This window comes from Nomascus leucogenys, chromosome 1a, assembly GCF_006542625.1.
Source record: "Nomascus leucogenys isolate Asia chromosome 1a, Asia_NLE_v1, whole genome shotgun sequence".
In the NCBI taxonomy this organism is placed as follows: domain Eukaryota; kingdom Metazoa; phylum Chordata; class Mammalia; order Primates; family Hylobatidae; genus Nomascus; species Nomascus leucogenys.
This window is the reverse complement of record NC_044381.1, coordinates 91,678,101-91,696,562: the sequence shown is the minus strand read 5'-3', so window position 1 is coordinate 91,696,562 and position 18,462 is coordinate 91,678,101. Positions and strand designations below refer to the sequence as shown.

At 38.3% G+C, this 18,462-nt stretch overlaps 1 protein-coding gene across 4 annotated transcripts in view; it reads right to left on the bottom strand.

Moving 5' to 3' along the window:
* Nucleotides 1–18,462, bottom strand: part of AKAP6 (A-kinase anchoring protein 6) — a 500,428-nt gene that overhangs the window by 286,297 nt on the left and 195,669 nt on the right. For all 4 annotated transcript variants that reach the window (XM_030813201.1, XM_030813191.1, XM_030813206.1 and 1 more), the window contains one exon: nucleotides 7,329–7,580. In XM_030813201.1, the coding sequence (XP_030669061.1) occupies nucleotides 7,329–7,580 (252 nt within the window). The remainder of the gene's footprint in view (nucleotides 1–7,328; nucleotides 7,581–18,462) is intronic.

Genomic DNA, 18,462 nt, shown 5'->3' with positions numbered 1-18,462 from the left:
ACGTGGCATATATCCACAATGGAATACTATTTTGCCTTCAAAAAGAAGGAAATCCTGTCATTTGTGACAACATATATGAGCTTGAAGGACATTATGTTAAGTGAAATAAGCAAGGCACAGAAAGACAAATACTACATGTTCTCACTCATATGTGGAAGCTAAAAAAGTTGAACTCAGAGAAGCCAAAAGCAGAACAGCAGTTACTAGAGGTTGGGAAAGGTAGGGGGTGGGAATAGCTAGAGGCTGGTTAATGGATACAAAATTACAGCTAGATAGGAGGAATAAGTTCTGGTTTCTATAGCAGGGTCAGATGACTGTAATTAAAAGCAATTTATTCTACATTTTCAAATAGCTAGAAGAGTGGATTTTGAATGTTCCCAACAGGAAGACACAATGAATGTTTGAAATGACGGGTATGTTAATTTCCCTGATTTGATCATTGCATTGTGTGCATGTATCGAAACATTACACTGTACCCTATAAATATGCACAGTTATGTGTCAATTAAAAATAATAAAAGCAAAAAATGACACACCTAATGCAAAGATATATTGCTTTAATATTTGAAGATCTTCCAAGTATATGACTGAAAACAGAAATAAACGATATCATAGATAAGTATTTTTAAAACACAACCAAAACCCTTTTGAGGCCAGGCCCAAGAAAGAGGCCTTTCTTATGCTATTCTCCCCTCACTGGCCACATACAGCCACAGTGTCCTCCTTTCACTTTCTGAAAATACCATGTTCCCTCCTTCCTCAGGGCCTTGGCACATGCTGCTTGCCCTGCCTGGAAAGCTTCCAACCTATACCCCTTAACTAGTTGACTCTTCCTTATCACTCAGATTTCAGCTTAAGTTTCACTTTTTCAAGATTCCAGACCCACATGTAAGTCAGAATATTTTATTGTAAGCCCTGCTTTCTCTTTAAGCATTGATCTCAATTTATAAATAAATACTATTGTGATTATCTGATCAATTTGTTTTTTCCACTAGTTTGTAAGTACTATGAGAGCATAAATCACACAGAAAACGGTTGTCTTACCAGGGTACTTGTAGCACGTAGCATAGTGATCTGCACACAGTATGCACATATGTTGAATGAATGAATGAATGACATTTTAGAATGTCTCTCTATGCCTTCCTATAATTTCTTTCTCTGATTACGTAGTTTTAGTTAACTCCAATAATTAAAAGCCCAAGTTTCGAATTCTGGCTGTAGCACTAATTAGTTATGTGACCATGAGCCAGTAGCTTGATGTTGCTAAGCTTTATTTCCTTCATCTATAAAAAGGAAATGATAAGCCACGCCATAGTGGTGTTGAGAGGTTTACAGGAGGTAATATATGTAATATATGTAAGTCTAGTACATGGATGAGTGCTCAACGAATGTTCACTCTTATTACATTATTATTTTTAATAATGAAGTATATTGAGGAGGAAAGTTTCAAGATGAGAGTTATTGCTAACACTAAATTATACTGCACAAAATAAGAAATCAATATTAACTGCCAATCTCAACAAAAATTACCTAAATGGAATTGTATAACTTTTGTGCTTCATAACTGAACTAGAAATCAGTCAGCCAAACAAAAGTTATACTTTATGCAATTTTTAAAAGAGTAATAGTGAGATTCCCAATTCAAAAGCAGGTTGTATTTTCTTTAATCTTTTCATTGTTCATTACTCAGAACTTATTCTTTTACAGAAATAGTATTATAAAACAATGGTTAAATTCCAAAACTATCTCATAAAACCGATTTAAATTAATATGTAGCTGAAATTTGCAACATGATTTTCTATTACATTTATCATGGTTACCGCACTGCAGTGCTTATATGAGGTTAAAGAAAAGTGTTTATATGATAGATTTAAAAAAAAGAAATTTGAGAGTCCAGGTAAAAATTAGACTCCAAACTGAAGTGTCAGCCACCTGCCTTTGGACAAGCAGGGAACATGATAGTCTTGCAAACATATCTGGTCCCCATTCTGGTGGTTATAGCACCTTAAGACCAGGGTACTGTCTTGCTCGAGAATAAGAGATACTCAATCCGTGATGTCACATGAATATATTGAATATGTATATATATATATTAGATGAATATATTGTTTAATGAATACATCTCAGAGAATAAAGTATGGCTGCCTTTTCTTAAATCTCTAGCCAGTTCCTGGTTTAGAAAACACCATACTCAAAAACACTTAATGCTTCAGAGGAAGCTCTCTCCCATCCTGTCCCACCATATCAGTCCAGCCAACCATCTCAACTAGTGAGTAAATACCATCTTAACTGGTGAGACAGTTGAGTGATTATCACTTGGGGGGTAATAACTATTTTTTATTTTTTTTTATTTTACTTCCATAGGTTATTGGGGAACAGGTGGTGTTTGGTTACATGAATAAGTTCTTTAGTGGTGATTTGTGAGATTTTGGTGCACCCATCACCCAAGCAGTATAAACTGCACCCTATTTGTAGTCTTTTATCCCTTAGGGTGTAACTATTTTTTATTCAAACTGTATTTTTTAATGCGAAAAAATATCCCTCCCTGAAAAACACAAAGCAAAACCAAAAACAGTAAATAGTATTTCACTGTGCAGAGGCAATTTAAAAAAAGAAAGTTCTCTGAAGTTTCTCAGAGCAGATGAATGAGTTTTATCTCTGAAAATATTGCTTAGTAAGACTAATGTTTTTAGTTCCATTGCTTCCTTCCACATCATCTTCCCAGATAGTTTTCCAACGTGTGTACATAATAAAATCTCAGGAAGATATGGAGTTAGGGGTGTTGCCTGTTGGTTTTACTGCCCTTATTTCAGAAATATCACATGTAATTGTGTAGTATGTGTAGCTGGGTGAGAGCTGCCTAGCCATGTACCCACTCCACTTAAATATACCTCCATTTAACATGTTATGAAGCAGGCCAAGCGCAGTGGCTTACACCTGTAATCCCAGCACTTTGAGAGGACGAGGCAGGTGGTTTGCTTGAGCCTAGGAGTTCAAGACTAACCCGGGCAACATGGCAAAACCCCATCTCTACTAAAAATACAAAAATTAGCTGGGCGTGGTGACATGTGCCTGTAATCCCAGCTACTGGGGAGGCTGAGGCATGAGAATCGCTTGAACCCAGGAGGCAGAAGTTGCGGTGAGCCAAGATCGTGCCACTGCACTCCAGCCTGGGAAATAGAGCTATACTTGTTCTCAAAAAAAAAAAATATATATATATAGAGAGAGATATATAGAGATATATATATAGATAGATATAGATATATATACATATAGATATATACAGAGAGAGAGAGAAAGAGAGAGAGAGACAAAGAAAGAGCATGTGCAAGCAAAGAACACCCCTCTTTTTTTTTTCTAATTCGAAGCAAGACATTTTGCTTTGTTCCTTTTCCATAATTAACTGAAGCCTGGTTCCAAATGCCTTCTTAGGTCTTTCTTTTTGTTAACACTATGTTTCGCCACCAACTGAACAAGAAATCTAACATTCGTAACTCAGATATGTGGAGATCCTGAGTCCTCAGACCTGTGGGGGCTGTGGCATTCTAGTAAGAGGCCCATCAATGTACATGTTAGTCTACATGGACTAGACTTGGTCAGATTCCTTTCAGCCCTGCCATGTTGGGATTCTATGATTCCGAATGCATCCCAGAGAACAGCAGTGGATGAGAAGAGCAAGTAATGACAAGCAACTGTGAAGTACAACAAAGGTTTGTTTCTCATAGGCAAGGGGAAAACATATACAAAAATCTTTCAATATTTTTATTTATACAATATGAATAGTTCTTAAGAGAACTTCCATTTTCTACATGCTGAAATTATGAATCAAATAATTAATCTTCATGATTAATTCCAAGTTTATCAAACTGAAACTGTATCTCCCTCTTCCACATCGAAAGCAGGGATTATCTGTATTACTTAATTCGATTCAACTAATCAGACCTTTTTACAGCAATATGAACTATGTGCTGTGGGAGGTACACAGATGAATATCATCTGGAACTAACCCTTATGTAGTTCAAAATGTAGCACATACTTTGGCCTGATACAATTTGGCCCATTATAAGTGCCAGTGGAGGAACCCACAAAGTGCTATGTTGTGAGCACTCTGGAAGGACCAATGCATCCCCATGGAGAAGGTATCATTTAGGTAAGTGCTTACCACACCATCTAGCACATGGTAAGTTCTCAATCAATGTTTCCTATTGTGTTGATATTATTAAGAGTTATCACTCTCTTATCACCTGTGTGACATTACCTCTCTCGACCCCAATTCTCTCATCTGTAAGATGAATACAATCATAATACCTGTAAATTGAGGATAACAGCACTTGCTCTGCCTACCTCTCAGAACTACGTGAGGACCAAAAAAATTATGAAGGTCATTTCTAACATGTGTTATTCATCTTTGAATGCATAGAGTCTTATACATAGTAAGAAATCAATAAATACAGTAGAAGGAAGAAAGGCAGGGAAGAAACAATAATTATTATTAAAATAGAAATCAGTTAAAAACTGGTTTTGTTTTGTTTAAGTACACCTAGATTTATATCCTTAAGTATTCACTTAACTTCTTCTTTTTTTTAATTTAATTTTAATTTTTAGTTCCGGGGTACATGTGCAGGATGTGCAGGTTTGTTACATAGAAGTATTCACTTAACCTATTCTTAAATTCAGTTTCTCCATCTGTAAAAGGGGACTACTTTTAATATCCCTTACCTTCCTTCCTAAATGAAACAAATTTAAAGTGCTTATCACAATGTCTGGAATATAGAAAATTGCAGAACAACGTATTTTTTAAACAGTTTTGAGCTTTGCCTTCAAGTGTTCTTTATTTGTTTGTTTAGTTATTGACTGGTTTTATTTTAGTAAGGTATTAGCCAATTTTTACTAGATATGGTCTGCCCCATATTTAAATAAAGAATAAAGTTCATATATTGTTTTTTCATCCTCAAAGAGTCACACTAGACACACAGAAATAAAGGATCAGAAATCCAGCTTCAGGAAGTATGGTTATAGAGGCAGAACTTTAATTCATAGAAATATATCCACAAAGTGGATAACTGAAAATCTACTGTTCCTTTACCCCTCACACAAAAATTTTCTTCAATCTCTACAACAGGACTAAAGACTGACTTCAAACATAAGAATGCACTAAACTGCTTCTAATCAAATCCATTCATAACTGCTGAGTTCGTGTTGTGAGAATAAATGCTACTTATTGTAAATTCACAACACAGTTGTAAAAACAGCGGCCAGCAACAATTACCCTCCATGGCTCTTCATCATTTATTGAGCTACTACTTCATGAGTGATACAAGTTCAATTAAGCGTATGATGAATGTATTCCACAGAACAATAATAACAATAAACCTAGAGCACTGCTATATCTCCAGCTCCTACAACAGAGCTGATTATCAATAAATGTTTATTGATTTAATAAATATATGATTTGAATCAATGATTTTTCATCTCCTTCTAGTAGTAGAAAGCAGGCAGATTTGATCACTGACCAGTACTGGATGCTGGACAGAGCATTGGGTGTTGGACAACAAGTGGGGAAGGGGTAAGAAAAGAATATATAGACTTGAAGATGCCAGGTAGATATCTAAAGAAAGATCTCTCTAGAGGTTACAGAAACCTTCCTCATCTCTGATCTCCATTAGCACATTCTATCAAGGATATCAGATTTAGGGCAAAGGTGGTCAGCCTGAGATTCTTTATAGTCTCCCATAACCACAACAGTCCCAGTTGAGAACTCTCTAGGGATCTAACTTGGGAGGGATGGCATCTGGGAACTAACACACAACTCACATATTCATCCCATGGTTACTCTACTGAAGTCTACATCGCTTCCCTGCTGCCACAGTAACAGGGAGAGCTAACTGAAAACAAAGACTGTGACTTAAAGTTAGAGGTAAGCCTAGTCGATTTTGATTCCTACAGACTTCTAGGCGCTGCGGAGAGTTTGCCACAGCAAGAAACTTTATTTTGAATAAACAAAAATCAACAAGAATAAATGATTTATGAGAATAGGTACAGATTTGTTTGTTGTTGTTGATAATGTTGGAGCCACTGAAACATTAATAAGTCAATAAATTAATTATGCAACACTCATTATAAGGCCTTTGAATCTCATATATTAATTTAAGTGCCTTATAAACTTGTAGAATATATGTTTTCCACAAACTAATAGTAGAACACTAAACTGGGTATTAAGAGCCAAAGGACTAAACACACATGCCTGCGCACACACACCCACCACTCCCCACATGCAATGTATCCATAGATGGTATCCATATGTATATGTACAGCCACTGCTTAGCAAGCAAAAACACTTTTTTTCTATAAATATGTGTCCATTTTAAGAATGAGAGAGTTCACTTGAATTCAGATGTACAGGGTCCATTCTTAAGTTATTCATCAAGAATAACAATAAAATCTTTCAGGTACTGAATATAAATAAGAAAAATCAAGTATATTTTGTATAATATTATAATGTCCATTTGATTCACTGTATCTAGAATGATTCTTCTAAAACATGAATCATGGGAGTTTGCTGAACAAACACTTCTTTTGTCCTCAAAATAAAGTCCAAATCTCTTAATATGGGTTTAGAAAGCTCTTTATCTTCATGATCTGACCTCAGCTTACCTATTAGCCCAAATCCTGCCTCCTGGTTCCCTGGGCTTTTTGCTCCAGTCCTGTTGGTAGCTCTCTGGGCCTGCCATTCTCTTTCTTATCTCTGGGTATTTGATCATGCCATGTCCTCTGCCTAGAATATGTTCTGCCTCTGTTCACCAGTCTATTCCTGTCTCTCCTTTACGTCTCAGGTAGAGTCATTTCTTCTGGAAAGCCTCCCCTGTTTGAATTAGGTGCCTCTTTCTCTGTCCTCCAATGGCATCTTGTAGACTTATCACAGTTTGGCTTGAATGTCTATTCACTTGGCCTCATCTTCCTCTAGACTCAAAGCTACTTGAAGACAGAAACCATGTTTTGATCATTATTATATTCTTAGCACTGAGTGTCTGACACATAATAAGTACTCAATACATATTTATTAAATAATTGAAGAGGAAAAGGAAGCCAGGTTAGCATCAATAACAATGAATGGCATGTGTGCAAATTACCAGGTATGAGCTAACTCTGGTCTAAAGCCCCATTCATATTAGAAGTGCCCTAGCTTCTAGTCACTATGCCTAGATTCAAAGCCCATCAGGGCCTGCTTATTTACCTACAAAGAATTCCTATCCTACATCTCTAAACTGAAAACATTCTCAATTGGTCATACCTGGCAATGCATTGCTTAACTTCAAGGAAAACACTCACCTCTTTTGTCTCTTCAGAGAAAGCTTGCAGAATGTCCGTCTGCCTAGTGTAGTTGCCATTGGCGTCCTGCAGACCTTGCAGAATGCGCTCCCGCAGAACCAGCACTGAGACTCGAAGCTGGTGCCAGAGGAGCTGCACTGCGTGGATGTCCACTATCACGTTGACAGAGTAAGACAGCAGCTTTAGGGAGAACTCTGTTTCAAGGAGGGCATGGATTTGCTCAACATGATCAGAAATATCTTCACAAATGTCCTGCAGTAAAGAAAAGCAAAATATGTGAGGACTACTTTGCCTTATCCTGGAGGGAGGTGAGGGTGGTAGAAAAGTTCACTCTTACCTAACACCAATTATCAGGGTCAACAGCAGCACGTTGGATACCTGGGGCCTTTGTTTTAGTTCAGATACCCAGTTGCAGGCCATATTCCTGTGCACTGGCCCTTCAGTCATTTAGGTAAATTAATCTTTTTCTAAACCACACAAACCCTACTATTCCATCAGATGCCCAAACTGAAAGTCAGCCAAGGTGAGAGGAGCATCTCTCCAATTCACTGTCTGTTCTCTTTTTTATTGTTTATTGGGTATTCTGGAAGGGAACCAATGGCTGTTTTATTTGCTAGCACTAAGCTACACTGGGCACACAATATTTCAGGTTAGAAGCATCATCTAGACACCTTTGAAGAAAGATAACCTAGAATGTGTGCTTCATAGGCACTCCCAGCCATTCTCAATGAACTATGGGGTATTTGATGTAAGGGGCAATTGTCACTCTCCCACAAGTATACAACTTAATATTCAAATTCAGTGTTTTTTGTTTTTGTTTTTGTTTTTTTAGATAGAGTTTCACTCTTGTCACACAGGTTGGAGTGCAATGGCGCAATCTCGGCTCACTGCAACCCCCACCTATCGGGTTCAAGTGATTCTCCTGCCTCAGCTTCTCGAGTAGCTGAAATTACAGGCGGCTGCCACCATGCCCAGCCAATTTTTGTATTTTTAGTACAGACAGGGTTTCACCAGGTTGACCAGGCTGGTCTTGAATTCCTGACCTCAGGTAATCCACCCACCTCAGCCCCCCAAGGTGCTGGGATTACAGGCTTGAGCCACCGCACCCAGCCTAAATTCACAGTGGATATCGAAATTTTCAACCCACACTTTGCAAGCAGAATTACTCTTATGAAACAAAGCCAGAAAAATTCCAAAGATGAAAAAAGACAAAATACAATTTTGTTTTGTTTCATGCAGACATTTTAAACAAAAACATTACTAATTCACTCTCAGTCTCCTTGACACATATTATTAGGTAGGAAGATTTGGTATCTGACATGTCACTTGTTCTTACAAGTTCCCAAATTTCCATTGTGCTGTCAGAGGCCAGCAGCGTGAAATGAGTGGCATCAATGGTAGTATTTACTTGGGCAATTTAAGAGACCATTAAACATCAAAATGATGATGTCAGCTAAAAGGGCTCAGTTACTTGTTTTTAGTTGTACATTAGTGATTTTTTTAAATTGAGCTTTTATTTATGATTTTTGTTAAGGCCAAAATTTGAAGATAGCATTTGAGTTCTGAGCCCTACCATCAGTGTCAAAACAGTCATTCTATGCTGGAAACATAACCTTCTGATTTCAAGTAATTCAGTTACTTTTTTATAGAGAAAAATGAAAATATATAATCTGTACTTAAAAATGTACAAGGAAAAAAATCTATTGAAGAATGACAAGTGGTGCTAAATTATGAATATTAATTGTACAATTCCAGTGAGTGCTCCAATATTAGTTCTTGAAACCCAAGAACGAATTGGTGACAGTTGTGCAAACTGGTGATCATAACTTGAAACAGTTGAAACTAGATGAACTTTGAAGCACTAATTAGGTAAGGTTCTCCCAAATGTGACCCACAAGGTAATGCAGTCCAAAAGAAATTTAGGGCAAAAAATCTATTAGCCAGTACATGAGAACCAATCGCAGCCAGATTAGCTCATCTCTGCTGGCCTCATTACAAAAGAGCACGGCTCTCATTGCTATCATCAGATATTCCACATTGCCTGGGATTTCTGGTTGGAGCATCTACTTCATGTATTCCCTACACCTCTTGACCACTACCCCAAAATAAATGCCTGTATCTTTTGTCCTCTTAGGATGTTCATTTCTGTGTTGTTCTGTGCCACTTTGAGAAACTCCCTTCCTCCCACTGCTGAGTTCTTCCAAATTCTCTATACTTTTCCCCCATTCTGTTGTAAAAAAACACTCCTTCTTCTTCACAGAATCCATCTACATCCTGGACTCACCCAAACCTGATTCTGCCCAAGAATCCCACTTCCCCTGTTGTCCTCCCAGGGTATGGCTGCTCATTCTCCCAGTCCTCACCTGAGGGACTATAGTAGGGATGATGGGGGAAAGGCTGGCCTCAATGCCTCTTTGCCACTTTGGCACTTTCTGATCATTACTCTTTCACTCTCATACTAACACCCTTTTTTCCCAGTAGGGTGCCTAGTCTGATAAACCTTACCATCTTCCTCCCTGATTGCTGTTACTTACATTCCTCCCTTTTACTCCTCTACATTACTTTGAAGAATGTAACTGGTTCACATTTTACTCTCTCTATACCAAGCATGGTGTTATCTTTGGTAATGTCAGTGTTCACACTGATGAACCAACCAACATGGTAGCCTCAAATTTCCTTTACTCCACAGCTCCCAGGACCTTCGTACCCATTCCACTGGGACAAGTCTCTACCCTAGCTCTACTGTGGACTTCACCATCACTTCACCTGTGTAACAATATCAGAAAGTCCCCTATGCCACCAACCTCTATTTGTTCAACTTTTTCACTCCTGTCTCCCACTACAGGTGCTCTTCAACCTCATCCAGGCCACCAGCTCCTCCAGTACCCTTTCCTCAAATACTACCCTCCTCCTAGCATCTATGAGGTATGCCTATGCTATGGGCAGCATCTATAGTGATCACTGTTCAACTACTATCTTGGCAGTAGTCTCCACTTCCTCATACTCTTGATTCATAACTCAGATTTGTTAGCCTCTGTCTCTGGTGTCTCACTTTGATGCTAAAGATGCAGAATATCTTACATACCTAGGAGAGAAAAAGACTTGGGTAAGTTTATGCTACCAGCTCAGAATAGCCATATATACATTTCTCATCTACTCCACATCACCCTGCAATACAAAATGTTACATAGAGCCTTGGCACCACGAAAGCATCATGTCAAAGCACATGCCATCTGTTCCTCTTATACATGATTTGGCTCCTTCGTAATAGATGTAGGAATGTAGTCAGAACCAGGTCATGGGTCAAGATTGCCAGGAAACTATCCAGGGAAAACAATATAAAGGGCACTAAGATATCATTGGTGCCAGTTAACTTAGGTTTTCACATCCTACTCCCTACATAACTGGGCAAGGTAAATTGGCCCCATTCCCACAGAAGCAGATGGACCCCTAAGGGGAAAAAAACACCCTTCCCACAAGTGCTGACCTACGAAAGTAGATATAATGATGGCAAATAAGCACATTACAAAATCTTCAACTACGTAAGCCAAGATGGAAATGTAAATTAAAACCACAATGAGATACCAGTTTACACCCATTCGAATGCCTAGAATAAAAAAATTATTGACAGCACCAACTGCTAAGGACTTCTAGAACAACCGGAACTCTCCTATGCTGCTTATGGGAATTCAGAATGGTACAATCACTCTGGAAAACAGGTTAGCAGTTTCTTATAAAATTAAACATACAATTACCATATGACCCAGCAATCCCACTCCTGGGTGTTCATCCAAGAGAAATGAAAACTTACGCGCACACAAAAATGAAAAGAAGCTCCGCCCACAATCGCTAAAACCTTCAATAGGTAAACTGATCATGGGTAAGTCGTCCTTCAGTGGGTAAGTAAATAAACGAACTATGGTATGCCTATACAATATGCAGCAGTTCTTTAAAAAGTGAACCACTATACATGTAACAATTTGGATAAATCTCAAAGGCATTACACTAAGTGAAAGAAGCCAGTCTCAAAATGTTACACACTGTATAATTCTATTTATATAAATAATATTCTCATAAGACAAAACTATAATGATAGACAACAGATGAGTGACTACTAGAGACTGGGGATGGGGAGGGCATGATTCTAAACTGATAGCACAAGGGAGTTTGTCAGACTGATGGAACTGTTTGGTATAGATTGTGGAAGTGTTATGCAAATCTACACATGGGTTAAGCTGTATACCAAAAAAGAAAGTCAATTCTGCTGTATGATAATTTTTAAACTAATACAGGAAAAGCAGTTTATAGTTTCAGTAAAATACACATAAAATTCATTTTGGATCACACACTGCCTTCGTATTCTTGAAAATTACAAAAAGCACAACTCTTTAAAGTCATGATGGTACTGTGATCATCAGCACTAATTTTATATAGTAATTCTGTGTAGCTTCCATATTATTTTCTAGCAAGTACAAAGGAAAATGAAACTAACCAGGAGCCCATCTCAAAGTGAATTAATGCAAATGACAATGGTTAACAATATCTTCAAAGTTGCATAAGATTTTTTTCCACAGATATTACTGTGCTAATGTGGGAAAGTGACCTTCTACATTGCTTTGTTTAATTCACACATAGCATAATAGCACCGTGGCATTCAGTACTCACAGAACAAAATGCATTGAATACATTATGTTACTAATTGCTCACTTCACTCAACCTTCCAGATACCTTGCTGTCTCAAAATTGAAGCTGCTGTCTCCTGTCAATGAGACAGGAAACTTCTGTGGTTACTGAAGCAGCTGATACAAACACTGAGGTGATCTGAGACTGTTTACAAATAAACTCTAGTTGGCTGAGTCAGTTGGTTTTTTTTTTTTTTTTAAATTGGGTTGTATGCTTATGTGAGAGGGGTACCTTTTCCTTTTGTAAAACATATTATTGTATACTTTTTCATTGTATCTTATTTCTTCTAAACAAATGCAGGGATGTTAAGGTAACTCTTATATATTTAACAGTTTTCACCAGGTAGGGACAGAAATGAGGCACCCTTCTTGTGATTGCTCTGATTGCTTACTATAATAACTCTTGAGTGTGACTTCTCAGCTCCTGCTAATTGTCCCTGGGAGGTGATCTCTTTGCTGCCTCACCATGAGGCCATCACACCCTTTCTCAACCATTCTCAAAACATCTTAAAGGCTTCCCTGTGAAATTACAAATGCACATGGATCAACATTCTGCCAAGGTGCCTCAAATTGCCAATCTCCAGGGCTCCATGTGCATCTGGAAGGAAGTCTGCCCTCCAAGCATCCTCACCCAGGTACTGAAGCAACACTTGGCACCTCAGTTTCATAAAGTCGCACAAATAAAATCCTCAAAAAAACAAAAAAGAAAAAAAAAGGAAAGAAAGGCAAATTCCCCTAATGGCTGGGTGAGGTGGCTCATGCCTGTAATCCCAGCACTTTGGGAGACTGAGGCAGGAGAATTGCTTGGACTCAGGAGCTTGAGACCAGCCTGGGCAACAAAGGAGACCCCATCACTATAAAAAATTTTAAAAATTAGTCAAGTGTGGTGGCACACACCTGTAGTCCCAGCTACTTGGGAAGCTGAAGTGGGAAAATGCCTTCAGCCCACGAGGTGTAGGCTGCAGTGAGCCATGATCGTACCGCTGTACTCCAGCCTGGCCAAAGCAAGAAAATCACCTGTCTTAAAGCAAGAACCTGTCTCCAAAAAAAAAAGTTTCTTTACCCATATGCTCACCATATGTGTATGTGTTTATTACAGAAAGCTAAAAAGAGATTCTGACCTAATACATGTACTTTATATTTTAAAATACAGATTAAAGAAATACCACAGTTAGTTGCAATAAAACTCACAAGTAAACCTTTGAAATCGAAATTGCAACTTTATACAAAAAACCTTCCTATCGCACAGTATAAAGTAATCTTCAGTTGACTATCAAAACTGTACTTTCTCCAAAAACAGAGTGATAGATTTCCCTATGGCAAAATATTTTTATTTCCCCAAAAGTAAACTATCCCTCTCAGTAAAGGAGAAGTACAGGGGAACTTTCTCAACTTGACAAAGAATATCTAAAAAAAAACCTATAGCTAAAAGCAAACTTAACAGTGAGAAACTAGAAGCTTTCCCACAAAGACTGACAGCAAGGCAAGGATGTCTCCTCTCAGCACTCCTTTACAACATCATACTAGAAGTCCTAGCTATTGCAATAAGATAAAAAGAAGAAAGAAAAGGCATAGATTTGGAAGGAAGAAATGAAACTGTCTTGTTCAAAGATGACATGATCATCTATGTAGAAAATCTGACAGGATGGAAAAAAAAAGTAGACTCCTGGAACTAATAAGCAATCATAGCAAGGTTGCAGAATATGAGGTTAATATATAAAAGTCAATTGCTTTCCTATATACCAGCAATGAACAATTGGAATTTGAAATAAAAAACACAATATCATTTATACTAGCATCCCCCCGAATGAAATCTTAGGTATAAATCTAAAAACATATGTACAAGATCTATATGAAAACTGAAAACTCTGATGAAAGAAATCAAGGAAGTAAATAAATGCAGTGGTATTCCATGTTCCTGGATAGGAAGACTCAATATTATCAAGATGTTAGTTCTTCCCAACTTGATGTACAGCCTCAACTCAGTAAAAAACCCAGCAAGTTATTTTATAGATAACAAACTGATTCTAAAGTTTATGTAAAGAGGTTGGGCGCAGTGGCTCACACCTGTAATCCTAGCACTCTGGGAGGCCAAGGCAGGTGGATCACCTGAAGTCAGGAGTTTAAGACCAGCCTGGCCAACATGGTGAAACCCCATCTCTACTAAGAATACAAAAATTAGCTGGGAGCAGTGTTGCATGCCTGTAATCCCAGCTACTTGGGAAGCTGAGACAGGAGAATCGCTTGAACCCAAGAGGCAGAGGTTGCAGTAAGCCGAGATCGCGCCATTGCACTCCAGCCTGGGGGACAGAGTGAGACTCTGTCTAAAAAATAATAATAATAATAAAGTTTATGTGAAGAGGCAAAAGACCCAGAATATCCAAAACAATATTTAAAAAGAACTCAACAGGGGGACTGATATTACCCAACTTCAAGATTTACTACAAAGCTACATTAATCAAGACAATGTTATACTGGCAAAAGAACAGACAAACAGATCAATGAACAGAACAGACAGCCTAGGGGAAGACCCACATAAGTAACAGTTAACTGATCTTTGACAAAGGAGCAAAGACAACATAATAGAGAAAAGACAGTCTTTTCAACAAATTGTGCTGGAACTGGACATCTACAAGCAAATAATAATAATGATAATCCTAGACATTGACCTTACACCCTTAACACAAATTAACTCAAAATATATCACAGACTTAAGGGTAGACCTACTAGACAGCCTAGACGTAGACCCACGTAAGTAATAGTTAACTGATCTTCGACAAAGGAGCAAAGGCAACACAAGAGAGAAGACAGTCTTTTCAACAAATGATGCTGGAATTGGACATCTACTAGCAAGTAATAATAATAATGATAATCCTAGACATAGACCTTACACCCTTAACAAAATTAACTCAAAATATATCACAGACCTAAGGGTAAAATGCAAAACTATAAAATCCTATAAGATATCATAGAAGAAAATCCAGATCACCTTGGGTTTAGCAATGACTTTTTGTTAATAGATACAACGCCAAAGGCACAATCTATGAAAGAATTAATAAGCTGACTTCATTAAAATTAAATATTTATGCTCTGTGAAAGACATCATTAAAAGAATGAAAAGACAAGCCACAGACTGGGAGAAAATATTTGCAAAAGACTTATGAAGGATCATTATTCAAAATATATAAAGAAGTCTTAAAGCTCAACAAAAAGAAAACAAACAACCCAATTAAAAAACAGTCCAAAGACCTTAACAGATGCCTCACCAAAGAAAATAGACAGATGACAAATAAGAATATGAAAAGATGGTTCCATATCATAAGTCATCAGGGAAATGCAAATTAAAACAATGAGATACCATTAAAACAATGAGATACCATTACGTAATCGTTAGAATGGCCAAAATTCAGAATACTGACAACACCAAATGCTGGTGAGGATGTGGAGTAACAGGAACTCTCATTCATTGTAGTGGGAATGCAGTTTGGTGGTTTCTTACAAAGCTAAACATTTTCACCATAAAATCCAGCAATCGCACTCCTTGGTTTTTACCCAAAGGAGTTGAAAACTCATGTCCACAGAAAAACCTGCACACAGATGTTTATAGCAGCTCTATTCATAATTGCCAAAACTTGGAAGCAACCAAGGATTGCCAAAACTTGGAAGAAACCAAGGAGCTCAGTAGGTGAATGGATAAACTTTGGTATATCTAGACAATAGAGTATTAGTCAGTGCTAAAAAGAAGTAAGCTATCAAGCTATGAAAAGACATGAAGAACCTTAAATGTATATTACTAAGTGAAAGAAGTCAATCTGAAAAGGCTACAAACCATACTATTCCATTTACATGACATTCTGGAAAAGGCAAAGCAGTGGCTCCCAGACCGTTTGGGGCAAGGAGGGAAGACTAAGTAGAGAAGAGGATGTTTATGGCAGTGAAACTATTCTATATACTATAAAGTGGATACACATAATTTAATATTCCTCAAAATCTGTAGAATGTACAAGACAGAGTGAACCCAATGTACACTATGTACACTATGGAATTGGGGTGATAATGATGTGCCAAAGTAGGTTCATCAATTGTAACAAATGTACCACCCTAGTGGGAGGTGCTGACAATGTGGAAAGCTATGCATGTGTGGAAAGCTTAATGCGAGGGGATATAAGGGTGTAAGGGCTACCTCTGTGCCTGCCTCTTAATTTTGCTGTGAATCTAAACTGGTTATAAAAATACTATTTTAAAAAACACAAACTAGACTACCTCTTCTTTATTTTTCCTCTAGCAAATACACTTTTTTTTTTTTTTTTTTTTTTTTTTTTTGAGACGGAGTCTCGCTCTGTCACCCAGGCTGGACTGCAGTGGCGCGACCTTGGCTCACTGCAAGCTCCGCCTCCTGGGTTCACGCCATTCTCCTGCCTCAGCCTCCCGAGTAGCTGGGACTACAGGCGCCTGCCACCACGCCTGGCTAATTTTTTGTATTTTTAGTAGAGATGGGGTTTCACCATGTTAGCCAGGATGGTCTTGATCTCCTGACCTCGTGATCTGCCCGTCTCAGCCTCCTAAAGTGCTGGGATTACAGGCTTGAGCCACCGCACCTGGCCGCAAATACACTTTTCTAATAACCTAGTTTCTTCTTTTGTCATATTAAGAATAACTATAATGGGCTGGACATGGTGGCTTACACCTGCAATCCCATCACTTTGGGAGGCCAAGATTGAAGGATCCCTTGAGCCCAGGAGTTTGAGACCACCCTGGGCAATGTGGCAAAACCCCATCTCTACAAAAGATACAAAAAGTTTCCAAGCCTGGGCCAGGCACTGTGGCTCACACCTGTAATCCAACCACTTTGGGAGGCTGAGGGGGGTGGATCACTTGAGTCCATGAGTTTGAGACCAGCCTGGGCAATGTGGTGAAACTGCGTCTCTACTAAAAATACAAAAATTAGTGGGGCACGGTGGCAAATGCCTGTCATCCCAGCTACTCTGGAGGCTGAAGCAGGAGGATCACTTGACCCCGGGAGGCAAAGGTTGCAGTGAGCTGAGATTTCGCCACTGCACTCCAGCCTGGATGACAGAGCAAGGCTGTCTCAAAAAAATAAAAATAAAAAATTATCCAGACCTGGTGGCATGCACCTGTAGTCCCAGCTACTTGGGAAGATGAGGTGGGAGGATCACTTGAGCCCAGGAGGTCAAGGCTACAATGAGCCACGATCACACGACTGTACTCTAGCCTGGGCAACAGAGTGAGACCCTGTCTCAAATTTAAAAATAATAAAAAAAGAATGACTATAATGGAGCACAGTGGGAATAATCCTGACTTTTTATGATAATCATAGAACTTCTCTCCAAAGTTTGACGAACTCTACAAACAGTAGTTATTCTTTTTAGTGCTAAAATTATGAGAGTGTGATGACTAAAATGAGCTAATTTATGTGGAAATGATTTGCTATTATTATTAGCTGTTACTCATCCATCTCCCTAACTAGACTGTATCTTTCTAGAAGCAGGAAAAGTGTCTTATTTGTCTTGGTTATCTATAATGCCACACTGTTAGGACACTGCCATACAGATACAAAGGATGTTTGTGAAACTGAATTCAATTGCATAAAATATTATATTTTACAAATTAGAGGTAAACCCCTAAAAAGCAAATAGTAGCATAACTTTCTTTCTGAAGTATATTTACACTAATTGGCACTTACTCAGCAAGTAATGTCAGCAGTCACTGACACTGGGTCACCTCCTGCTTTGATTAGGAGAGGGTCTGAAAAAGCGAGCAGATTTGGAAGCGTGGGAGAGACGATAGAAAGAGAAGGATGAAGATGCAGAACACAGTCTTGGAAGCATTCACACTTCTGCCTTCACGTCTCTGAAAGTCTCCTCTGGCTTCAACTGAGAAAGGACCAATTAGAAGTTCTGTCAGGATATACCTGGCCATATACAAACATAGATTGCTTTGCTTTCCATGATTTGAAAATTTTTTGCATAAAATTGTTATTAAAAAGCTTCAGAGGATTCATTTACTGAGCTTTCACTTTAAATACCTAATACCAGACTCTGACTTATTTGACCGGGAATAAACCCTAAACAAAAAGTTTGGAGGAAAACTGACAATTGCTATTGTACACTGGAGAAATTGTTTTCCAAGCAAGCTACTGCTTAGTCATTCTTGCATTCAGTATTCTACACGACACAATACAGGTTCAAAATCTGAGTTCATTCACTAAAAAAATCATAGCTATGGTCTTGACTCTCAATAGCTCTTCCAGAAATTGTTCAGAATATCTATACCTTCCCCAAGACATCTTCATAGAACTGATTTTTTTAGCAGTGTTTCAGGTAGAAATTAATAGAGAAGACAGTGGTGGTTCTTACCTGGCTGTGTGCTTGTTAACCATGCATATTCCTGGGCTACTCCTTTTAAAGACAGCTAGGGCCAAAGAACCTGCA